This window comes from Lepisma saccharinum, chromosome 1 (assembly GCF_977018435.1).
Source record: "Lepisma saccharinum chromosome 1, izLepSacc3.1, whole genome shotgun sequence".
NCBI lineage: Eukaryota > Metazoa > Arthropoda > Insecta > Zygentoma > Lepismatidae > Lepisma > Lepisma saccharinum.
Window position 1 is genome coordinate 81,937,503 of NC_139229.1, and position 27,350 is coordinate 81,964,852.

General features: G+C 41.3%; 1 protein-coding gene across 1 annotated transcript in view; it reads right to left on the bottom strand.

Moving 5' to 3' along the window:
* Positions 1 to 27,350, bottom strand: part of LOC145997007 (cytochrome P450 4c21-like) — a 69,322-nt gene that overhangs the window by 11,357 nt on the left and 30,615 nt on the right. The window contains exon 9 of the mRNA XM_083133625.1: positions 23,395 to 23,463. Within this exon, the coding sequence (XP_082989751.1) occupies positions 23,395 to 23,463 (69 nt within the window). The remainder of the gene's footprint in view (positions 1 to 23,394; positions 23,464 to 27,350) is intronic.

Here is a 27,350-nt window from a genome sequence, read left to right on the forward strand (position 1 = left end):
GCGGGGCCAGATCGAGACACGAGGAGATAGGATTAAATGAAATTTATTTTTGTTTTATAAATTTCCTTCGCCCAATAAGCCGCGGTGGTTCAGTCGGTAACGCGTCTGACTACCATGCTAAAGGTCCCGGGTTCGATCCCCGGCCGGCTCTAATCAGGGAAATTTTCTAACGTTGTAAGCGGCCCCGGCGCCCACCCAGCGTCGTAAACATGGGTATCTGGGGGGAAACCCTGTGGGGTAAAGGCGGTCAGGGGCGTGATGCTAATCACATCCCACTCACGACTGGATCATGGCGTGGTGCTAAGCACAGGGGAACACTTTACTTTTTTTTTGTTTTTACTTTACTTCACCCAATATAATATATCAATTTTTCGATAATATTTTTTTCCCGTTGTAACTTACATCGAATACTATTTGACCTGACATCGAATGGAATTGAGGCTCAAAAAGAGATATTACGATTTATTCGTGATGATCTCGTACAAATTTCTATGAGCGTCAAATGTCTATTTCTGAGCCATTAAGGCATTTATGAAATTGAAGCCTAATTCTAAGAATTACCTGCACATTTCACCCTGCTGGTAGACAGTGTGCGTGCCTATGGAACCATGAAGAATGCGCTGGATGATTCATAGAAAGCGTCCGTGGGAAGGAAAGACTGCTGGTACTTTCTTTAACGGCAGATATTTTCACTTGACTAGAAGAGCTTTACTTAGACACAGAAAAACAATCCAATACGTTTAAAGCCCTTAATGGATAAATACCTTATAAGGGTAGTAATATTCTGAAATATTTGAATCCATATGTAAAGTAAAAAACCACACACAAGTACCAACTAACTTCTAGCCATGATTTTTGAAACAAAAATAATAAATGTTGAAAAAACACATGCCTTCGTTTTATTATTATTTTTTTTTTTCAAATTTGTTTCATCTTTTAAAATCCGTGTTTTAAATGTGCTTTAGTGCTTAGAAATCTGTGTCCCTTCTGAGTATATTTGAAAGGTTTATGGGTCATTCCAAGTCAATTCAACCAGACCATGCTACCCATGATCTCAAAGTTTGATGAAATTTGACAAATTTAATCCTTTCATGGTGGTGAGAAACGACCTTTTCTTTTGTGTCTTACTTGCTTGGTTTCATATTTATATCCCCTCTAACTTTCAGTGATTCATCCTTTCTTCCGTTCACATAACCTCCAAGTATGAACTGCGCTGTCTTGGAGAAATAATCCTATCCCTCTTAAAAATAATTCAATCTTTTTTAAACTTTACGACAATGTTAACCAAACAATAAGGATTTCAAAAAAATATATTTTAACAGTTCACATTTATATTTTAGTACACTAATGAATTAATAAAATAGTATTTTCTATTTTTCTTTGGACCGAAAACATGATTTACTAAAATTTCAATTATCGTTGAGAGGGAAAGGTGCAACATCAACACAAGTATTTTTGTAATGAACTTATATAACTTGTCCTCCTCCGTAGCCGAGGCGTTCACTCGTCTTGAGATCGTTCGCTGCGGGACGGCGTAGGTTCGAATCCGGCTCTGGTCGGAATTTATTCGGCCTACGTATAGGCCCGGTGGCAACCCACCCTCGTGAGGAAATTGGGGAGCTCCGAGTGAGTGAGCGTAATCCGGTCGCGAAGTCCTACAACGGCTGGGGGTCGGTCGGGCTGACCACCCGTCCCCCTAGTCTGGCTGCAGATCTCCACGTCCCCTGGGTGGCTCACGTGGGAGGGAGGCCAGCAGTCGGTAGGTAAGCCTTGGCCCGATATTGGACTGTTGCGCTATAGGATTATTATAGGATTATTTTATTTATGCTTCTGGCTGGTTCGGAAGTTTTAATAAGTCTTAATTGTATAAGTCTTCATATATTTATATTATTCATTAGAGGCGGAAAGTATTCCTGTAGGGAGGGGACAAATTATCAATTATTTCTAGTGGAGAGGGGGATTGAGTTTCAAATAAGAAAACCTCTTTTCGAATTCCCCATAACAACAATAAATAACATGTCATAATAATTTCCTTCAATATACTACAAACTCATTGTAATTTTTTTTATTGGAATTAGGAATCTTATAAGCTGGTATCGAGATGAGACAATACTTAGCATAATCTCGGCTCTAGTTGTAAGCACCAATCTCGATCTCGAGGGGAAAAATTTCGGTCTCGTCTCAAGTCTGTAGCATAAGAAACATACACAGCATGTCGATGCACAAACTTTCACAGCGTATAGAGGACGAGATAAACGAATTTTCTTAACATTTTTGTACATTTCGACACAACTAATCCTCGGTAAAGGATAATTTTATCCTGAATTTATAAAACTGAGCTGCACAAGGCCATGGCTGCCACTGACGGATTTACTTTGCAATTGATTAAAATAAATAAAATATATACATGATCTATAGTGTTGCTCACGAAATGAGACACGATACGGGACAAGCTTTTTGAAATTCGAAATGAAACTGAATGCCTGTCACGTCTCACTGTTGCGATGAGACACGAGACAATACAAGACGGCTCGTGAAAAGTCTCGTCCCGTCTAGAAACTCTAGGAGAATTACAAACAAAAAACATTAAACATTTGCAAACATTTATTTACTTGGAAAAACGTAGTTTCTTTGGAAACCCAGGCCAGCGTTCATTACGTCTAAAAAAAGATAAGTACAAAGAGTAATGAACGAATATCTAAACTTTTTAAAATACTTTTTAATAATTGGAAGTAACCCATCGTTATTTCCCATTTTTCAATTTATTCAAGATTATTAATTGTATGTTGTATTAAAACTCCAAATACAAATGCGATTCATACAATGCAGATTCAGTTTTTGTGAAAATTATTGTGCTAGGGAATGGGCAGTTCAAGAAAATATTGTAAACTGAATAAAGAAAATTGAGGGCTTTGCTTCTTTAAAAAAAATATATTATTTGCTTATTCTTTTAAAAGTTCCCGTTTCTAATGCACCAGAAACATTTTATGAAGCTTTTAGGAAATTCTTTCTTTTGTGTATTGTACTAAATATTGCAGTTATGGATAGGTTTTGTGTTCGCACTACAAACATTTAAAAATATATTTTTTGTTTCTTCACAGCGGCAAGATTAGAATTTAAAGAAAACAATCCATTTCCACAGTGCATAGCAGTTCTTATAAGAATTCAATAGCAATAATGAAAAAAAAAACCACTCATTTATTGAACTTTCAGACCGAAGCGACATGTAACATGTATCTTTTGGAAAGCAATCTTCAAAAATAAACACAGTCTTTCGAACTGAGGCGACACGAGAAGCTACAGGTGTCGCTTATGTAACGAGTGCACTCACGGCCCCCGAAATGACGTGTCAATCATACCCCGGCACGGGGCCAAACGTCGTTATGTGTACGGGAGACCGGTCGTGACTCACGGTCCAGTTATCAAGTTCGGTACTGAGACGGTCGTTTATTGTCATACTATTGCGAGGCGGAGATTAATACCTTGAAAAGTTACACTGTTTTGTTTACCTTTGATATGTAGATTCGAACAATCATAAAACACTAATAGCATAATATCTGGTACCTGAAAAAACGTCAAATAACAACACTGACGAACGGTAAAAAGTGAATATATATTGTAACAACAAAAATATTGCAATCAACAACTGTTTACAAAGCCTCCTCACTCTCACAACATTCACTCTATCTCTCTTTCACACACATGAGGTATTTTTACATGTGAAGTATGGATACAAATCATGGATCTCATTAACATATCATTCCTTTTAATTTTTAAACCTTTATGCGAATTTAGGGCATTTGTCTGCCAGCTCCCGTGCTCTTTTAAATTAACTTAAGTGCCAGCCCTCGGAAAGCGGTTAACTAAGACAATTGGGTCGGCGTGGTTAAATCTTTCGTTCGAAAAAACGTATGCATCGAGTCGTAAGCACGACATTATACAAGTTTCTCGGACGGGGGTTTTACACATAAGCCTCTCTCGTCCAATGAGAACAACTACACAATTACATAGGGATGCAAAAACTTAATTGGCTCCAGCTGCCGGAATACACTAATCAATCGTCGGCGCGAGCAAAAATTACCTTAAAAACCACTATACAACAAATAATACTATTTCACGCACACGACCTTATAATAAAAACAACTACGCTTTCCATAATTAAAAAGGACTCATCAGTCAACTATTGACAAATTAAATGGCGCGACGGGGCGGTCGGTTACACAAGAAATGGAGCACACTTTGACAATTTATACTAAATATTAAAGAAATGGAATGGAGCTTCTAACCCTGAATGCAGACAATTAAATTAGAACATCTGAACATGAAATTACCCTTTTTATAACAATACCAAAAATTATCAGACGCGGGGATTAGGTTCGGGGTTTCCTGAGTAACTTTGCGAATAAGTGAGACTTCGGCGTTAACTGTACGGTGTTGATACTAACGACGCACGTTTACATGTACATGAGACCCTCTGAAGTATACTGTACCAGACTCTGCTACATGGCGTGGTTATTCATCTCTCCTGGACGCGGGACTTGCACACGGTTCCTTTGTGGCGAAATTGTCCTCCGAGGTCGATCGCGACGAGGAATAATTGCGACGACATGGTGTACTTGCACCTCCTCAGTACTTCGGGCGTTCCTCTTGTCACTAGCGTCGGGTGTACGTGGTCACGCGCCGGTTCGGAATATCTCTAGTGTCGGGCATCAATTGGACGTCGATCTGCAATCATCTCTCTCTGGTGCCGGGCTTCGTTTGGGCGTCGTTCTGGTATCATCCTTCCCTCTCTTTCTCTGGTAACTAGCTTCGGTTGGAACGTCGATCTGGAAACGTCCTTCGGGCTTTGGTTGGGACGTCGATCTGAAAGCGTCCTTCGGGCTTTGGGCAGTGTTTGGTTTTGGCGTCGTCTGGCTGGCTTCGGCGTCGTTGCAGGCGTCAGGGAAGCGACGCCCCCCCTTCTCTATCTTCTTTAGCCCTCCATCCTTATGTAGTCCACGCTTGGCAAAAACAAATCACCGCGTAATCTTCACCAAAATAAGGCGCACACTGGTAACTCTCTATCAGCAAGTTGCTCACAGTACGTAAGGAAACAAAGTTCACGGACACAAAGCAATAATCCCGCGAGAGTGTAGCGCGGAGCTGCTCTCTCTATGAAATCCGGGTGAAAACTGTTTCTGGGATGGTAGCACCGCATATATATAAGAGATTCGAATTCTTCCGTTGAACAGGACGCTCTAGTGGCTTGGCTTCGCTTTCTCAGGGGATGGAAATGACCTCTGTCCATTGTCTTGAAAGGCGCGGTCGGCGACGCGTCGTCGATCCTTGCAGGCTTGAGCTCCAGCTGATCTCTCTGGTCATCCGTGAACATGGGTTAGCCCGCCCGCTGCGACTCAGGCCTGGTAGCGACGAAAATAATCTTTCCTTATCTTCGCGTTGGTGCAAATATGTCATGTTCTAAGCGGCGGCTGTCACTCAGGAAAGACTCGTCCCCAACTCCCGACGTCTGGCTCGGATACAAGTTTATTCACAAAAATAAAATCAAACCTCACACTTTCTTGTTTGTGCATAAAATGAATCAATAAACAAAAAATAATTTATATCGAACTGCGTTTAGCATGTCACAAGATACCGTGACATCTCGCCCTCCTTCCGATCGAAAAATTCTGTAGGCGAATAAATTTTTTTACTACTCAGTGGCATGAAATTTTGACTACAAATTTTTTAACACCCTGTACAAGAAAAGTAAACCAGTTCGATAACACAAAACACATGATATAAATGATACCTCCAATTTACCTAATAAATATACATTTTATACACTCTGGGTATGGCGCAAGGTTATTTTATACTTCTAAAATGGCGCGACGTCGCTTAACCATGTTTCGCCATCCCATTCCTCTCTTCGGCGCTGACGACCTGACGGCCCCGGCTGTGGTTGGTGAAGATGATGCTCAAATGTTCAAAATGTTCCGCCACGTCCCTCGAAAAGCACAATATATCGTCCACGTACCACAGGCAAAAATCTTTGACTTCGTCCCCTAGTACCTCCGCCATGGCGTGCGTGAATGCCTGTACCCCGTTTGATATGCCAAAAGGAACAACAGTAAATTCATACAGGTTATCCTCAAACCCGAAGGCGGTGTATGGCATGCTTTTTTCCGTTAGAGAAATTTGCCAAAATCCAGACAGCATGTCTATCTTAGAGAATACCTTTTTGTCGTGGAACAACTGCAGGGTGTCTTGTAATTTTAATGTCCGGACGCGCTCTAACTTGCACCTTTGGTTCAATCCGCGGAAGTCGCCACAAATTCTAAGGCTACCGTCATTTTTTTTCACAACTAGGAGGGGATTTACATGCACCGCACGTGATTTTCTTATGACGCCCCATTCCAACATCTGCTGCAACTGCCGACGCACTTCCGGGCGGTGCGTAAAAGCGATGGGGTAAGGTTTGCTGACTACCGGTTTTTCTCCCTCAACTACGATTTCGTGCACGTATTTGTTACACCTTCCTGGTATCTCGGCGAGAACGACGGCATTTTCCTCCAATAGTTCGGCGAAGGCTCTCTTCTCCCCTATGGTGAGGCTTCCGCAGGAGGCTACCGTTGAATCCACTTTCTCTTTAAACTTCTCGTGGTGGTTGACCTCGGTGCATAATGCGACGTTTGGCTGGAACCCGCTCTCTTCTTCTTCCCCGGGCTTCATGAACTCGACGTCAAACTCTTCGTCGCAATTAGCCAGAGTTACGAAATGCTTGCCGATGTTCAGGACCGAGGCATATCGACTGAGGAAATCCATCCCGATTAACAAGTCGACAGACAAAGACTGGACCACCAAAACTTCAACTTCTACAGGGTGATCGTTCATGGACGCATGCAGAACTGTGTGTCCAAGCGGCTTCTCTCTCGCTTTCCCGGAGAAATCTACGAGTCTGAAATCTCGTAGGTGGCGAAGTTGTGGCCGGCGTACCCCTTCTGTAACTCGCCGCCATGTTGCCTCGGAACAAAGGCTTGCCTCGCATCCCGTATCCAGAAGTCCAGTTACCACCTCGTCTCCAACTCGCAGCTCCACTAACGGTGATCTCGTAGGCCAATGGTCCTCGCGTTTCTCCTCCGCATCCTCATCGCCGTGCATATCTTCGCCCAACCAGGCAGCTCGAATCCGGATTGGCGTGGTTTTTTCTCCTGGGTGGTTTGGCTCGAATTTGGGTGGGTTGGGTGCAGCCTGTCCCGCATCTGAGCCCTGACGCGAGACTCCTAACGGTTTCCCGTGTGGTGGTAATTTGACGGCCCCGGCTGCGGTGATCCATGTCTCGAACCCGGGCCGTTCGCATTCCTAGTCGGGCTCCTCTGGACCCCCATCTGGCCGCGCCTTGTGTTCTCGTTGTCAGAACGCGGGCTCCCCGGTCTACTGTCCGGATGACGTTGGTAATAGCCGTTCCTTACCCGCCCGTTGAAGAAGTTGTTGTTGTCGCTGTTGCCATGGTGACCCGGCGACCTACGGCTTGGTCCACCTCGACGTCTCCTTTCTCGGCACTGGCGTCTTCGTCGCGGTGAAGGCGGATTGTCTAGAAAACTGCTTACTTCGGCTCCTGGAGCGTGTTGCTGCCCACCGTATCTTTGCTGGACCAGATGAACGCGTGGATGCTTATTTCCTCGGCTTCCTTCATCCTCCGGTCGTCTCCTCTTGTTCCATCTGTCACTCCGCGTCCTCTCGCGTTCTTCTTCGCACTGGTTTAGGTTCTCGAGCGTGAGCGACATGGCTTCTGCGTCGAAAACGCACGCCCCGTTGAGATGCCGTCTTATCTCTTGCGGGTAATGGTAAATTAAGGCCGCAATTATCTCTGACGTGGTCATCTGTGGCTGGAGAGCCTGGAACTCATTGAACTTACGCCAGAAATATTGCGAAAAAGTAAGTCCCCCGTTCCTGTCGTACCTCTCGTTCCTCAGCTGGATGAGCATCCTTTCCACTTGCATAGGGCGCTGAAAGTGTGTCAGGAACGCTTCCCTAAACGCCGAGTATGAATGAAAGTGTCTTTCATTCCGATCCAGCCAGTTCTTTGCCCGATCTTGCATTAGGCCTTTCAGCACGAGTAATCGCTCCCCATCCGCAAGTCCTAACTCCCGCGCTGTTGCTTCGAATTCCTCGATGAAGGCAGACGGCAAAATCCTGTCGGCCCCGGAGAACTTCTTGAAATGTTTCTTATATTCCGGCGGGAACAGAGCCCTTCTCGTCGGTGCTGGTTCAGACCGTATACCTTCCCGGTTTGAAGTTTGGGCTTCGAACGGTCGCGGCGATGGAAGATGTAGTCCAGGTTCCACTTCGCTTCCTCCGTTGACAAGCGTAACCGGCCTTGCGTCACTCGCGCGCCTTGAAGACGAGGGGACCGCAGCTGGCTGTGGTGACGTCATGGCCGCCGGCTCTCGCGATGATCCGGGAACGTCGGCTACGTTTAGTCGTTGCAGTTTATCCTCGATTTCCTTTATCTTGTCGGAATTCCCTTCCGCTATGCTCGCTGCTCGCCGCACTTGTCGCTCGAGGGCATCGTTGCTCCGATTGCAGGCCGTCTCCAGCTGTGCACACTGCTGGCCGATGTGTTGCAAAGCTCCTTCCTGCTCACTTACGCTCTGCGCCAGTGTTGCCACCTTGGCTTCCTGTTCATTGAGGCGAGCGTCGGTCCTGGCAATCCTGGATTCGATTCGAGCCTCGGATTCTCGGATCGTCTGAAGGAGTTGTTGCGTCACTTCTTCTCCGGAGGCGCGAACAGTCCCTTGGAGGCGTTCTTCCATCCCTCGTACGTCGGTCTGCATCCCTTGCACCTCAGCCTGCAATCCCTGGATGTTGGTTTGGACTCTGGTTTCCAATCCCTGGATGTTGGTTTGCACTCCTTGCATTTCAGCCTGCAATCCCTGGATGTTGGTCCGCATCTCGGTCTGCATTCCCTGGAGCATCTGGAGAACCAGCTGGAATTGGTTGGCACCACTGCCACTTCCTACGTCATCTTCTTCCTTGCTGTGGTCGCTGTCCGCACGTGACGATGTACCCCCTTGGGCACTTGGTATCTCCCTTTCCATTTCCAACGGGCCCTTGCACTGAAGACAAACCGGTCTGGCCCCCTCGCTGTCGATTTCGGAATCAGCAAATTCCTTTCCACAAGCCTCGCAAACCATCATGACGTCACTCTTGTTCAAACAGTCTATACGACGATTTCTTAATCTCATGAAGGCCTTTCGCTAATTTATCTGCTCAATCTTCTGTCGCACTTAGGAACAGTTACGCAAAATTACGCGAGCTCACGCAAAATGTGAATTACAAATCGATACATAAAAAGAAAAAGGAGGTCCGTCGGGAATCCCTTATCCCGCAACTCAGCCTGATGCCATAAATTACGCCAACAACCAAAAAAAATACACAAAAAGTACATAAAAATGCCCTATGCAGCTGCCCTTGCTGCTTTCGCCGAAAAAATATCTGCCCTATTGTTACCAATTACGCCCAATAACGTGTCCTTACACGTGAACCTACGACAAATACATGAAAATAACCCTCGAAATACAAAGCAAAAACACAAAAATAACCAGGAACCTAACACAAGAATTTTATGCGTGACGTATACAACAATGAAATTTCTACCGCTCTCGCAACCTGGCTTTCCTGGAAAGACATGACAAAAGTTGCCGTCCCATGTTCGGGGCGCCAAATGTAACGAGTGCACTCACGGCCCCCGAAATGACGTGTCAATCATACCCCGGCACGGGGCCAAACGTCGTTATGTGTACGGGAGACCGGTCGTGACTCACGGTCCAGTTATCAAGTTCGGTACTGAGACGGTCGTTTATTGTCATACTATTGCGAGGCGGAGATTAATACCTTGAAAAGTTACACTGTTTTGTTTACCTTTGATATGTAGATTCGAACAATCATAAAACACTAATAGCATAATATCTGGTACCTGAAAAAACGTCAAATAACAACACTGACGAACGGTAAAAAGTGAATATATATTGTAACAACAAAAATATTGCAATCAACAACTGTTTACAAAGCCTCCTCACTCTCACAACATTCACTCTATCTCTCTTTCACACACATGAGGTATTTTTACATGTGAAGTATGGATACAAATCATGGATCTCATTAACATATCATTCCTTTTAATTTTTAAACCTTTATGTGAATTTAGGGCATTTGTCTGCCAGCTCCCGTGCTCTTTTAAATTAACTTAAGTGCCAGCCCTCGGAAAGCGGTTAACTAAGACAATTGGGTCGGCGTGGTTAAATCTTTCGTTCGAAAAAACGTATGCATCGAGTCGTAAGCACGACATTATACAAGTTTCTCGGACGGGGGTTTTACACATAAGCCTCTCTCGTCCAATGAGAACAACTACACAATTACATAGGGATGCAAAAACTTAATTGGCTCCAGCTGCCGGAATACACTAATCAATCGTCGGCGCGAGCAAAAATTACCTTAAAAACCACTATACAACAAATAATACTATTTCACGCACACGACCTTATAATAAAAACAACTACGCTTTCCATAATTAAAAAGGACTCATCAGTCAACTATTGACAAATTAAATGGCGCGACGGGGCGGTCGGTTACACAAGAAATGGAGCACACTTTGACAATTTATACTAAATATTAAAGAAATGGAATGGAGCTTCTAACCCTGAATGCAGACAATTAAATTAGAACATCTGAACATGAAATTACCCTTTTTATAACAATACCAAAAATTATCAGACGCGGGGATTAGGTTCGGGGTTTCCTGAGTAACTTTGCGAATAAGTGAGACTTCGGCGTTAACTGTACGGTGTTGATACTAACGACGCACGTTTACATGTACATGAGACCCTCTGAAGTATACTGTACCAGACTCTGCTACATGGCGTGGTTATTCATCTCTCCTGGACGCGGGACTTGCACACGGTTCCTTTGTGGCGAAATTGTCCTCCGAGGTCGATCGCGACGAGGAATAATTGCGACGACATGGTGTACTTGCACCTCCTCAGTACTTCGGGCGTTCCTCTTGTCACTAGCGTCGGGTGTACGTGGTCACGCGCCGGTTCGGAATATCTCTAGTGTCGGGCATCAATTGGACGTCGATCTGCAATCATCTCTCTCTGGTGCCGGGCTTCGTTTGGGCGTCGTTCTGGTATCATCCTTCCCTCTCTTTCTCTGGTAACTAGCTTCGGTTGGAACGTCGATCTGGAAACGTCCTTCGGGCTTTGGTTGGGACGTCGATCTGAAAGCGTCCTTCGGGCTTTGGGCAGTGTTTGGTTTTGGCGTCGTCTGGCTGGCTTCGGCGTCGTTGCAGGCGTCAGGGAAGCGACGCCCCCCTTTCTCTATCTTCTTTAGCCCTCCATCCTTATGTAGTCCACGCTTGGCAAAAACAAATCACCGCGTAATCTTCACCAAAATAAGGCGCACACTGGTAACTCTCTATCAGCAAGTTGCTCACAGTACGTAAGGAAACAAAGTTCACGGACACAAAGCAATAATCCCGCGAGAGTGTAGCGCGGAGCTGCTCTCTCTATGAAATCCGGGTGAAAACTGTTTCTGGGATGGTAGCACCGCATATATATAAGAGATTCGAATTCTTCCGTTGAACAGGACGCTCTAGTGGCTTGGCTTCGCTTTCTCAGGGGATGGAAATGACCTCTGTCCATTGTCTTGAAAGGCGCGGTCGGCGACGCGTCGTCGATCCTTGCAGGCTTGAGCTCCAGCTGATCTCTCTGGTCATCCGTGAACATGGGTTAGCCCGCCCGCTGCGACTCAGGCCTGGTAGCGACGAAAATAATCTTTCCTTATCTTCGCGTTGGTGCAAATATGTCATGTTCTAAGCGGCGGCTGTCACTCAGGAAAGACTCGTCCCCAACTCCCGACGTCTGGCTCGGATACAAGTTTATTCACAAAAATAAAATCAAACCTCACACTTTCTTGTTTGTGCATAAAATGAATCAATAAACAAAAAATAATTTATATCGAACTGCGTTTAGCATGTCACAAGATACCGTGACACTTATCACTTACGTGTCGCTCGGTCTATTGGAATAGGCGATGAATTCTTTCTTATCGTTTGTCCCTTCACAGACGACAAGCAATGCGTGTCGCTGGAAACGAACCCTTAATAATACATGAAACCTTTCGAACTGACGTTTGATGCTCGGACTGAATACCGTCTTGCCCCAGTTTGTCTCGTGGCGAGTGCATGCAGATTGACTGAAGTGTCGCTTGTCGTTTCGGCTTGAAACTTCCGTGTCGCTTGTTGCCTGTCTCTTCGCTATCGAAGCGACAAGCGTCACAGGTCCCTTCAGTCTATAAGCAAGCATACACTGCGTGTAGACGAACAATATAACTTCAAAAAGGAAATCGAAATAATAAAGAACTATTTAAGATCCATGTTCACAACACGCCCGACCCTGTGGCCGAGTGGTTAGCACATCGCGCTGCGACGCCAAGGGTCCCGGGTTCGAATCCCGGTCGGGCTTGGTTGTTTGTGAATGTCCATTCATCAATTTCATCATTTCATCACTCATCCCCTTCTTCGCAAATTAGCCAAGAGGCACAAAACGCGAAGTAAAATAAAACTAAATAAAATCAAATCAATGTTCACAACATGCCTGTAGGTGTTGCTATGTTCATTCGCGGATTTTAGTTTGCGAGCAGTAGCCATTTACCACTGCAGAAAATCAGCAACAAAGTATTTGCATTCTCTATCACTATCACAGATCAAATAAAGGGGCTCGTTGTTCTGCAGCTATGAACAGAGTGGACTTGTTTATTACCCCTTAGGCGACTTTCTGAAGCAGATTCCATTCTCAGTATGAGGAACGTTTATATCTGGAAATCTTTGTCAAGACAAGAGACCTGGCCACAGATTCTGGTCCTGGGAAGGATTAAATGCGCTCTCTCCCTCCCCTGCTCTTTTAACAAGGAAACGAGGAGATAGTTGGCGTCTGTGCTTTCAGTCAGCCTTGAAAATTTGGCTTAGGTGATTCCACGAAAATCTTTGAAAGTTGCCAAATGTAGCTCTTGTCCCACGCCACAAATATTCAAGTTTGCAATTTAAGTGTCGTAAAGTAACTGTTACTTGTAACTACTTGCTTCCAATCAATGTTTCATATCGACGGAGTGTTTCTTTCAGGGTGCGGCACTATTATGGGGGAATATTCCTCGATTACAACCCTTCCACGAAAAAATAAAATCTGCGTATGCCCATGATTATTGGTTATTTGACTGAAAGCATACCCTTAGAATTACTTATATTAGAGTGGGTGGTTTAGGAGTGGTTATGTCCAGGACCCTTGACCGACAATACCCCTCGAAAATGATTTATGTCAAATTTTTAATCAATAGATTTAGATTGAATGATTTGATTTATTTATTTGGTGTTTTAAGTCCACTTTATGCACAGTAGCTAATCGGAACTGGACGTACAGTTTAAAGTGGGATCCGAACCACTGTGTGTGCCTCCACCGAGTTTATAACTCGAGACCCCTTAATTGCAAGGCGATGACACTACCACTGCGCCATCGGGAAAGCACTCAATAGATTTATACTATGATGTAATACGTATAAAATGTGTTTCCGAGTGCAGAAATCACAAATAACAGGAGATATTGGATCCCAAAGTATGGACCGTGTAAGTTAAAATAAATAATAAAACCTACCTCATAGTACTTTCACTGCACAGAACCAGACAGTGTCGGCGATTAGGGGGCAAGGGGGTCAGTTAACTCCCCCCATTTTTGACACTTTTGCCCCCGCACGCGGCTCGTGCCTAAAATAACAAGTGAAGAAGTACATTTATAGGCAATGAAAAACAAATAGTAAGTGTCAGTGGGCCCCCCACAATTTAAAACATCTTTTCTGTCTTCATCCGTCCATCTGGAAAATGGTGTCTGCAACAAATTATACACTAAGTCATTTACTGGGTTCATTGTACAAACCAAAGCTCAACACATGAACACAACACACGATAGGAAACGCGAAACACACACGCGGAACAAGGTCTCGCGAGAAAGCAACGATTTTGCCACAACCACTGGATGCAATGTTTTCTTCGACGAGAGAACTGCTGCACCTAGATGGCAACACCCGTTCAATTCCAACGCTAGGTGACGTCACCGTTGCCATGACAACCGGCTAAAGTCTTCCGCAACCTAGCGGCGTCTGCTCTTGGTTTGTTTATGCTATGATGAACTCTTCACGTGCGTAGCGCCGAGCGGCGTATTATTTGAGTATTATCGTGTGCGTTCTGCTGGGAAATAGTTTAATTTAACAAGCAAATGAAAAATGTCAATATTAATTTGAAAATTAGGTGAAAACATCTGCACTTGTTGCACTTGGCCAGCCGCCACTGCGCACTATGCTAAACGTTCTCTACCAAGAGATAGTAAACTGTCCTTGCCCCCTCAGTATTGGCACCTTCTCATCCCCAGTTTTGGAACCCAATCGCCGCCACTGGAACCAGCAAAGCCATTCAATAGAGGAGAAATTGGGTTGAAGAATGCCACAAAATGAAAATATTTGTAATGTGCTCGAAACATATTGACTATCCGAAACATCATTTTTAAAATGCTTCTACTGAAATTGTATGTAAGGGTGCCCTTACAATGTTGTTAACCCCCTCTCTATATCTCCGTGTGTATGAGGGTGGGGGTTGTGGGTGGGGAGCTAGTTCTTCCCCCTCATCTATCAACTAGCATGGGTTAAAAATCGGTGCAATTGAACGAATTACATTAACAATATGCATAAATCACGTAATAAGCAACATTAAAATATGCTGCAATTTAACCAAATATATGACTACAAACATAAGAGAATGAAAAGCATCACACGAGCCTCCAAAATGTCGTAGTAGTATCATTATTCCTATTATCACATCTGAGCATACAGCAGCAAACAATATTCATCCCATAATATTCGCAAACTGTCATGGAATAGATCTTTGGAATATTCATATGGAAAGAAATGAATGTGGATGGCCAAGGGAACTAAGTATTTTTGTCATCAAAGTCACCAAAGCTATTTAATCTACAACTTATAATGCAAAGTATATTTCTCATTAATTTCATTCCGTGTATTAAAAGTTAGAATATCAACTACTTTTTAAAATGTATCTTTTTACTAATAAATGTAAAAAAACAATAGAAGATATTATAAGGGCATGCTTTCAATCATGGCCGTAGGCAGAAAAAAATTTCGGGGGGGTTCATTCATAATTGTTCCCAGGGCGTCACCAGAAATTTGAATAATAGCAATAATAATAATAATTGTACAATAATAATGAAAATTTCATAATAATAAAACAATTTTATTCCATAATAATAATACTAATAATAATAATTATTATATTATTGTTATATCCTTGAGGGGGCTTACTCAATCCAGCAGATGAGTGAATATCCAGCATAAGTTTCTTTTTGTTTTTTTTACGTTTCATACAGTGTGTACTGAAATGCACAATTATTTTACTTCGTCATTAAACTTTAGATACCTTCAAGAAAAAAACTTTAAAAAGTTAGATGGAAATTTTAGTCTTAAAGCTTTTGTTGTTTGACTTTGAAATTAATTTTTTGGAATTTTGAAAAGTGTGGAATCAGTTATTCTCTTTAAAAGCTTAGCCTGGTGCATGGATTGTAACCTCAATCGCGAACGTAATGCGCTACGAATCTGGAGGTACTAGGTTTGAACTCCTATCAAGGGGGATTTATTTTCGACTTTATCGGACGTGGAATTTAAAAGCTGGAAAGGGAATTTTGGGACAATCATAAAGGAATCTTCAGTGTATATTCCTTGTGACGCAGGAACAACACTGGAAAGATGACAGCAGAAGTGATAATGAAGGGGTCGCCGGTGGGCTGCAATTCCGAGAATAAATCCTGTTTCACTCAAGTTTCAGAATTCCAAATGTATGAAAATTCTAGCTCGATCGTTTCAACATTGTCTCCTTGTATTTTTGTGATGCTTCGAAAAAACAATTGAAAATTTGTTACAGATTTTGGTTTCTGAACATCAATTAATCCAACATGTCAGAGGTTTCGGAGTGGGTTTGAACCCTAGAAACCCCCCTCTAAATACGGCCATGCTTTCAATCTAATAATTAATAAGAACAATTCATGGACATCAGCAGGACTTTTATTTTGGTGGGGGAGAGGGGTGTAAATGAGGCATATTCCTACACAACAGTGTCGCCCCCTGAAAGAAACACTCTGTAGATATGAAGTTATCATGTCCCTGCAATACCCTTTTAATAATATACACAAACGACTGTGACTGAAAGAAAAGGATGCGTGTGAACTGATTTCATTGATTTGGTGTCTCAAGTCCACTTTATTCACAGTAAGGCTAATCGGGACTGGACCTACAGTTTAAAGTGAGATCCGAACCACTATATGTATCTCCACCGGGTATCGAACCAGGGACCCCTTGATTAGAAGGCAACGACGCTACCACTGCGCCATCGGAGAGGTCTGAATGTGTGTAAAATACGTACTTTTTGGTTGACCTTCATTTTCCAGGGATGGTGGCACTGCCCCCCCCCCCCCGTGCCCAGCCCTCTGTGCATTCAGGAAAACATTATTTAAAATTGTATGCTCTCAACATTTACTTCAATGATATTTTGAATTAGAATCTTAGATTTTAAATTAATTTGAAAAATATAAAATCCGGTAGCCGTTTTTAAAAATTTTCAGAAATAAGTTGTCATATTTTCAGAAGGAAAAAAAAGCTATCAATTTTGTCTCTGGGTAAGTTAGATCTTATAAGTTCATTACAAAAATACTTGTGTTGGTGTTGCACCTTTCCCTCTCGATGATAATTGAAATTTTAGTAAACCAAGTTTTCGGTCCCAAAAAATTAGATAATAATACTATTTTATTAATTTAATTGTCTACTAAAATATAAGTGTGATATGTTGAAATATTTTCTTCTGGAATTCTTATTACTTGGTTATCATTGTTGTGAAATTTCAAAAAGATTGAATATTTGTAAGGGAGATAGAATTATTTTTCGAAGACAGTGCAGCTCACTTGGAGGCTTTGGGAATAGAGGAAAGGATGAATCACTGAAAGTTTGAGAAACTGTAGAAATGAAACCAGACAAGTTAGAGAGAAAAAAAAAAATATGTAGTTTCTCACCAGCATGAAAGGATTAAATATGCCAAGTTTCATCAAAATCTGAGAGCATAGGTTCCAAGACCTCTTTTTTTACTTGGTTGAACTAACATGGAATGACATGACTTATATATATTATCTGTATCATAGGGCAAATATGTTAACTTTTTAGTACCTCGTTCTACCCAATGAGTACAGGGAAAGGATTGTAACTTTCTTTCATCTTCAATAAGCTTATGTTTATATCCGTATAGGAACTTTAAATCTGGAGAGATGTATAACTAAAGGAAGGAACTAAATACCAAAACTTCCAAGTGTCTACATAAAGAATGTTTTTTCTTGGTCAATGGGGGTAAAACCTACCACTAGAGCATGGTTTATCAAAATATGGTATGCAGTGCTGGTACACGTGCTATGTGTTCAGAAAGTAAATACTCGGTCGATGATGGCGTTGAGAGCGAAAATTAAAATATGAAATCAATTAAGACCAAATCGTATAATTTCAGATGCCATTGCCACTTGAAGTTCTTGGAGAGACATACATTTCCTTTCCTGGAGTGTCTACATGTGTGCTAGAAAGATTTCCGTAGGTAACAGAAAATAAAAGCAATAACAGTCTTAAAATACGCACATCTGAAAGACAAAGAACGAGAATAAAAGTATTCGAGTGATAAGACATTCAAGTAATTTATATGATTTGTTACCGCTGCCGCATAAAGTAGGAGCTGTATGTGAGTGATTAATGTTATCTATTGGATGCGTGTTTGAGCTCCCATCCCCAACGTAATGGAGTTTTTATTTAACTGCCATTTATAAAATGATGCCGGTACGATTTCATTTTCATCTTAAATCGAATTTATTTTTCCTAAATTTCCGGGGACAAATTTAGTACAAGAACTTTCACTTTTCATCTTCATCTATTGTTTATAAGAATTAATGTGACAAAGGATGGACTTTTGTATGGAGTATTATGTACATAAAATCTTTGTCCAGTGTCACAGCACATGGCCGTATTTAGAGAGGGACTTTGGATGTTCAAAGGTTCAACCCCCCTCCCCCCTAAACTTCTGACATGTTGTATTAATGGACGTCCAGGAACCAAAATCAGTATCTCATTTTCAAAAATTTATTCGAAGCTTTTCAAAATACAAGGGGAGACAATGCTGAGACGATCGATGTACCTTTATCAATTTCATCATATCATCTTTCATCCTCATATTTGCAATCAGCTAAAAGTAACAGAAAGCGAAGTAAAGAAGGCCAAACCAATCAAATGGTCGAGCTAGAATTTTCAAACATTTGCAATTCCCGAAACTTGTGCAAAACAGTTTTTTCTCGGAATCACAGCCCACCTCCATTGCTCCATTTTCACTTCTGCTGTTGTCTTTCCAGTGTATTTTTCTGGTTCTGACTGAAAAATGGGTTTGGGGTGTCCCAAAATTGCCTTTCCGACCTTTAAGTTGCCCCATTTGATAAGGTTTTGATCCTCCTTGACAGGAGTTCAAACCTAGGACCTCCAGCTTCCTAGCGCGTTACGTTCACCACCCTCCACCCAGCGGTAGTGTATACATGCAGTCCCATAAAACACGTACTTAGTGCATAGCGATTGTCGTCTGTCGACTGTTTGGTAAGTACAAGAACAATTATGAGCATTAGGAGGAGAGGATCGAACCGAACCGATCCATGGACCCCCTGGAATTTGCATAGTTTATTTCAAGATACAAAACATTTTTACTATTAATAAGAGAAATAACAAAACAGTTTTATTTTTAATAAGATAAATAAATTTCAGTTAGTATTCGAACAGAATAACAAAAATAAAAGTTTCATTAGATCGAAAAAAATAGTGTACATTAAAGAAACCATTTTACATATATCTCATAATCTACCATTTAATCGAAATAATAAATGGTTCCACAGTTTTGAAAATTCCAATTTTTTTAAAAAAATAAAATGTTCAGCTGTCTCATTTTGAAAGCTTTTATTGAACAACGAATATAAAATATATTAACAAAAAAGAATAACTACACATGTCGTGTACTCTAACTGTATTAAATGTAAAATATACAATGTAAAACAGCTATGCTGTTCATCTGGTGGATCGAGAACGAAAGTCTTTTCACGGATATAATAACAGCAATAATAATAATAATAATAATAATAATAATAATAATGATATTAATAATAATGAAAATTATGATGATAATAATAATAATGGAATTAAATTATATAAGTTTTATGGTATTTTGATTAACATTGTATAATAATATTTATTATTATTGTTATTATTTATATTATTGAAATTTGATCAATGGTCTGATCCCTCTCAAAATTTTTTTTGAACCCAACCCATGTCTACGGCCATACCATAGAAGGAATTAAATTCCGCCACCAAACTGATTTGCCGGAACAGAGTTCCGTTGTATTCCGGGTCTGCTGCATATCTACTTATTTAATGAACTATTCACATTTCCATAAAGTGTAAATATTTATTCAATTTGTTCAGGTTTTCAAACGGATGGTGACAGCCCCCACCTTGGCATGTATATTTATTTATGTATGTATGTGTGTGTGGGGGGGGAAGGGGTCATCCCCAAAGAATGAACATTTGCAAACTGAAAGAGAAATTCCCCCTTTAACCTTCCCCCAAACAGGTATCACTCAGGCACGGACACACGCACAGATTTACAAAGATAACGTATCACCAAATAATGAACAAATAATGCATCCCTGCGACTGTTTCTGGCACCTAGAAATGTGTGTGACTCATTCTTTTAGATGTCCCTGGTTGATGTGATGTGGGAGGTGTTTTTCTTGATCTTAGCATAAACAGTAGTTTCCAATAACTGGATATTCTTGACCCATCCAACTAGAGCCCACAGGCCATATAGCACAGATTAGACGCGCGCACACACACACACACACACACACTCACACAAAAAGAGGCAAAGTTGAAATGAACGATTGCATGGAAATTACTGCCAATACGTATATGCAATAATAAGCACATTAAGCTCAAATATACACTAACACCTGTGATAGAACTCTAAAAGGTTGCCAGAGTATCCCAAATCAAGATATATATATATATATATATATATATATATGAATGAAACCGTTGAAAGCATATGAATTTTCCTCAAGGTAAAAATGCAAAAAAAGCAAAAATCAACCCACTAGTAATGCCGTGAGGGTTGGTGGAGGGTCGTGGAGGGCGAGGGCGGTGGTGGGCGAGGGCGATTGCGATCTGGGAGGGTGAGGGCGGTGGAGGGCGAGGGCGATGTGCGATCTCGGAGGGTGAGGGCGGTGGAGGGCGAGGGCGACTGCGATCTCGGAGGCCGAGGGCGGTGGAGGGCGAGGGCGACTGCGATCTCGGAGGGTGAGGGCGGTGGAGGGCGAGGGCGACGTGCGATCTCGGAGGGTGAGGGTGGTGGAGGGCGAGGGAGACGTGCGATCTCGGAGGGTGAGGGCGGTGGAGGGCGAGGGCGATTGCGAGCTTGGAGGGTGAGGGTGAGGGGAGGTTGACTCAAAATGAACACCTCTGCTTCCTCGTGTACAAACAAGTTACTTTCACCCGACTTCCTCGTGTACAAACAAGCGAGTTGCACCGATTCCGGATACACGACGTCATAGCCAGTGTCCGCCTCTCTTCTAGGCAATCAGGCGTTTGCATGAGCTATCGTAACGTGTGTTGTCTGAAGGTACGTACCTAACTTTGTTAGTATCGAATGTCTTATCGTTTGTTTGAAGTTTCTTAGTAATAATGGAATTCATGATGAGCGAAAAAGGACGTAGGCTTATGGTTTACGGTAGTCATAAATTTTACAAGTAGCATGAAACGCAAGAAGGACTTAAATGGAAATGCGTAAAAAGAAATTGCATAGCAAAGCTTTATACGGACGGAAATGCCACAGTTATTGTAAAATGTGATGTGAACCATAATCATGACCCCGATAAGAACTTGAAAAGACAAGCCATCTCGAATAGTGTTAAAAGGAAAACTCTCAACGAATTGAACGAACGGCCACAAAAATATCCAAATATTTATGCTTTTATTGAAGCAGGCCCAGGTTGATGTATATGCTTTAAAAAATAGTGCAGATGTCACAAAAAACATAGTAAATTTCTGAAACAGAGAATGGAAAAAATGAAGCAGAAATATAAGAATAAAGCTAACACGATTTGATTTCTTAAAGGCTATTTCCTACTACAGTTCAAAGAAGGATAAGAAGAAATAGAATTGAAACATAGAGGTAAAATTACACAAAGGAAACTCATCCGCAAATTTTTAAACACGCCATGAGCTTTTACGCCATGCAACTTACCCCTTGGTCCGAAGGATTTAGCGGTGCAACTGACCCCTTGGTTCGAAGAGTTTAGCGCTGCATCTCGCCCATTTAGGTATTCTCGGGGTGCAACTAACCGTCACCCATCCTCCCTGCTATGGTTAGAATAAGAAGTAAAGATGGCATCGGCAACCGATTGAAATATTATGTTATACGATGCGCAGGACTGAGGCAATTATATTTCATATTTCATAAAAATATTTAAAGATGATGAATTTCAGTTGTGTGAACCATATACCTATTCTTAACAACGAAATCATTAATACATTAATTACGATCAACTATGTTATACCGTTAATGCTTTATAACCAGGCACTGGTATTTTTTACGCGTAAGACTTGTGAGGATGACGGAGGGTGAGGCATGAGTTGTGAGGGTGAGGGAACACCCCTACAGTGCATACGAGCATGATGTCATTACTACACTAAGAAAGCTTTGTCAAACTTTTAAATCTGAGACCATTAATAGTATCACAGATGAGTGTCTGTGGTAGAACAACCATTAATATACAGGTTGTCATTTAAATCGCGCCCACAGACCACAGATTCGTATAGAGAACATCAAAACAAACAACTTTTCTCAGTAACATTTTTCCCGTTGGTGCGTCGATTCGACGCTACAGCCGTTCAGAAAGGACCGTTTTGCCGCCTGCATTATCATTTGATCGTATCTGTGATGTCATTTCCTGCGGCGAAACAGCTCACGGCAGGGTTGCAAGGAACACACAAATTTTGTGAAAACTGACACACTACCAACCACATGATTAGGTGTAAAACAAAGCGAGAAACGCGTCCAGTAGACCGAACATCTTAGCCTACCAGCCAAAAGATCAGTAGTCATCTTAGGGGAAGGGGGAAGTGAAGCAACCATATGAGAAATGGTAAAAACGCATTCAAAATGAAGTGTCAATATCTGATTTTGTCTCAGCCTACATGTCAAATATCAACAACAATACATTTTATTGGACTTATAGCTTACAAGTGGCTGTTTACGCCCAGCTACATGTCAAATATTTGCAAATCTCGTTGCAGATTGATATCTACAGGTTTGTGTCCAGATGTCTTGTGGTACTTCTGTGCTGATAACGGAAGTATCCGAGGTTCACGTTGTTACAACGGCTAAAACACGTTCAACCACAGTAACAATCTAATGATGAATCAGTAGCGAATATACTGACCTGTGCACAGTTGCAAACTATTACATGTGTATCCGGTGCATAGATAAACACAGTCGTCGGAGAGCTTGTATTACTACTACTTATATCCCCGTTTTGCAACCATTTTTGTCACTTGCCTCATAATGCCCTGAATATACATTATATTATGTGTTGCAAACCTTTGGAATTTTGAGTTCTTTCATTTCTATTTTGTCATCTGTTCAGTGTGTCACAGACAACTAGTATCAGAAGGACGAAGTGAATAGACTAAATTGTAGGTGCTAACTTGCTAACTAGATTTGCAAATATTTGACATGTAAGCTGAGAGAAAATTCGATATGACCACTTCCACTTGAATACTATTTTCTTTCTACCATTTCTTGTATCGTTTGTTTACTTCCTGTTAGGTTAAAGAACGTGTTTTCTCGTTTTGTTTTACGGTACAAAATGTGGCTGATTGTAGCTATGTCATTTTTCACAGAATACGAGTGTTCCTGGAAACCCTGGAAGGCATCATTTCACGACGGGATATGACGTCACAAATGCAATCAAATGTTGTGTGTGGTTGCCAGCATTCAGGCGGCAAAACGGTCTTTTTTGAACGACTGTAGCGCCGAAATGATGCACTAACGAGAATAATGTTACTGAGATATGTTGTTTGTTTTGATATCCTCTATACGTTTCCGTGGTCCGTGGGTGTCATTAAATTGACACCCTGTATAATATAAATGAATAATATTGAATATAAGTATATAGGGCTTACCTGTATGTCCGGGTATGTGCCTAGAAGGAACAATGTCCAGGATATCGCCGTTGAAACTGTATCATGGCCCTGTGAAGATAAATCAGAGGATTTATTTTGAAAATAAAATGACACGAAAGAGATTTGCACCTGAAAGATGTCATGCAGTTGAATGAAGTTGGCAGTATATTCATCCCCAGAGCCGTAGCTAGAGATTTCTGCGCCAGGGGCGAGAATAAATTTCGGCGCCCCCCTACACTCGCCTTGTTGAACTTCTACCATTCTTTTTTTTAAGGGAGGGGTACAAAAACTTGTTGTTGTGTCTTACTTAAATAATGTCGTTCATTTAAATTGACGTTTCATTTATGCTAATAATTGTAACAATTGTATGTAATTGTAGCAATTATATGTAATTGTAGCAATTACAACTGCCGAGTTGTTTGTATGTATACACGTATTCTTCTGAATCAAGGATCATTATTGACCTCTCGATGTGCGATGATAAAATATCCTAGAAATGAAACTAATCCATGCAAAAAAAAAAAAAAATAATCTTACTATATGAATAGCATATATATTTCTTAGGTAGCAGAAGAATCTTTAAGAAATATCATTAATGTAATGTTTTTTAAAAATACATGAAACCCTCTCAAATACCCTGCAAAGTCATTGTACAAACTAGCTAAAATCATTCAGTATTAATGTAATGTTTATAAAGGAAACCCTATTTATACTGATGAGCTGAAATCAACAACAATAGAAACAAAATCGTATTAAGAACTACAATCAGTACATGATTAGTTGACAATTCTTCTGCGCGAACATACTATCTATAGTTTCACTCTTCTTGCCTTTCGAGCAGCAAAGTCATTAATAACATCATCGAACACAAGTGATTGAACTCTGTACTTCTCAACAGACAAAATAGCCAGGTTAGTCAGCTTTTCGTGACTCAAGGAAGAACACAAGTAATTCTTTATAAGCTTTAGCTTACTAAAACTCCTTTCACAAGATGCAACAGACGAAGGTAGAGTTAAAAATAGTTTGAGTGCAGTGACAAAATTTGGGAACAACTCAATACATGATATTTTATGAATGAATGAGAGAGCAGCAAGTGGTGACAATTCTGACAAGCATTCCAAGTGAAAGTCTTTAAAAAATGCTTGCGCATGATGTTTAAAGAACAACAGTTCATGAAGTAACTCACTTCCGTTAATATCCTCGGGGAATAATAAAGCCAGATCAAAGACTCCCTTTCTCAACGTTTCTTCTGACATAACTGCCATATTGCTTGGAATAATTACGTAAAAATCCTCCAAAACTACTTTCATTAGCTTGAATCGATCGCCTGTGTGTGACAAAATTGAATCCAATGCACCAAATAAGCTCTTCCTATTTTTTTGTTCTTCATTTATGGCTACACTTCCATCTTCTGCAACTTCATCGAAAAACTTGGTTTTCTTTTTGGGACGTTGTTCTCTACTTGCAATGTTCATATCACCGCAGATCTGTTTGCTTTTCTCAAAAGCGTTCGTCACAATTGTTTCCCGATGGGCAGACAGAAAGCTTTGCAGTCCCTGTAAGTGACTAACACCTATATCTACCGTAACAGACTTTTCTTGTAGCCGTAGGTTAACGTCGTTAATAGATCGAAAGATATCAGCCAAGCAGAATAAGAACACAAGAAAGTTAAACTTCTTAAGGCTCTGTAGCAAGCATTTGCACCGTGTACTGTTTCGGGTGACTCATTTGAGAGGTCACATAATTCCTCCAAAGCTGCACAGACATCCGGAAATTGGGTAGTTAGAGATTGTACTGCGTTTGCTTTTGAAGACCACCTAGTTGCTGATTAACTCTTCACAGTCGTGTGGCTTTTATTTCAGGCGCTGAAGAATCTTCGTTAGCGTCTGTGGATTCAACATTTTTCTTGAAAAACTTCGATAAAATCGTTGCACTTCTAATGTCCTCTTTCTCTCTTATCTTCTTTATTTTTCTGTTTTGAGCCCCAGAACGTTTCTTGGAAGACACCACTTATAATAATTACACAATTTCGGATACACACAGCTTCATCAAAGCACGTTGACTATACAATAGTCCTCGCAAAGTGAGTGAATAGTTCGTAGTAGCTACATCCGAATGGTCACGCAACCCGGTGTTTACGACCGTATAACGGAATAGTGAAACGGAATGAGAAGAAACGCTTTCTGCCAAGAGAATGCCCTGTATATTAAGAAAATTTATAGAGACAAACATATGTAAGAACATGCATGTTTTAATAACAAATAAGCAAAGTGTTGCCAAAGGCGGAAAAATGTTTTTTTTGCAAATCGTGTGTATTGATGCACAGAACTCACTGAGGTAAATTATTGCAACATTTCACTATACCAACGAACAATTTGGATGGCCATCTATTGAATTTGACAGAAAAAGAACTTTGACAAAGTTTCAAAAACATTGCACAAGGGAATAAATGGGCTGTTCCAAAAATCTATGTTTTCACAATATTACGAGGGACACTGGCAACACTGTTGCTGTCACGTGTCACTAACAGACGTGTTTCACCGCAGGATATCACACTAAGGCACTTTTAACGACAAAGGAGAAAGTTGGTTATTCTCGAACATATGCAATAAATTACATACACCTTGCAACCATGAAATGTGGGTGTATCTACAAATTAAAGCAAATATTCTAAGTGTCCACCATTTTGTTGGATACGTAAGTTGGTTCGCTTGATCATGTTCTCACATACCTTCCTGAGGGTTGCAGCACCGATATTATCAATTTCCTGTGTAATGTTTCGTTTCAGCTCCTCCAATGTTCTGGGTCTCGTTTGGTATACTTTCCCCTTTAAGTAACCCCACAGAAAAAAAAATCTGCAGATGTTAAATCGAGCGAGCCACTGGGCCATAAATTCTTGGATATTAGACGATCACCAAAAAATTCTCTCAGCATACGAAGAGATTCATTAGATGTATGGCAAGTTGCTCCATCTTGTTGTAGCCAAGCATTACGTTCGTCGTCTTCTAGGAGAGCAACGAATTGCATTATGAAATCCCCGTACACAGCGGTATCCACTGTTGTCTCGGAGAATAACGGTCCCACAATACGACATGCATGTTCTTACATATGTTTGTCTCTCTAAATTTTCCCAATATACAGGGCATTCTCTTGGCAGAAAGCGTTTCTTCTCATTCAGTTTCGCTATTCCGTTATACGGTCATAAACACCAGGTTGCGTGACTTTTCGGACACTCTGTATAATAGCATGAGTGTTTTTGTGAAGTTAATGAGAGCGTCAATTCTGATTTCCATTTGCACGGTCGCTCCATTTTTTTCTCTCGCTATTTTGTTTATCGTAATGCTCTGAATGTGTCATTGTCGCATATGAGAACGCAGACAATACTGACAAAGATCAAAGACGTCCGAGTATTGTATCTCGATGCCAAGCAGCATAGATTTTTATTTATTACTAGCTGATTACCCGGCGTTGCCCGGGTGTTTACTGAATTCTAACTATAGCGTAAAATGTAACTCATTTTATTTACGGGTATTTAAAAGCATAACTGCAGTATACAAATTATAAAGTAATATCTTTTACAAATTCACTATAATATAAATTTAACAACAATTTATGAACAACATTTTTAGTTCCACCTCCAAGAGCAAGAATAAATAAATTAAATGGCATTGGGAGTGTAACTATTCATCTCAACGGCCCCGAAAACTATGGTTTCCACACTAATATCGGTCGATTTACATGTCACCCCCAACTCTAGGGTTGCCAGGGGTGTCTTGGAGTTGAACGGCATTGGGAGTGTCACTAATCATCTTAGCGACCCCGAAAACTGGGGATTCCACACTAATATCGGCCGTTTTCGATTATTTTTACATGTCACCTCCTTCCCACCCCCATCCCTAGGTGTGCCAAGGGTGTCTTGGAGTTGAACGGCATAGGGAGTGTCACTATTCATCATA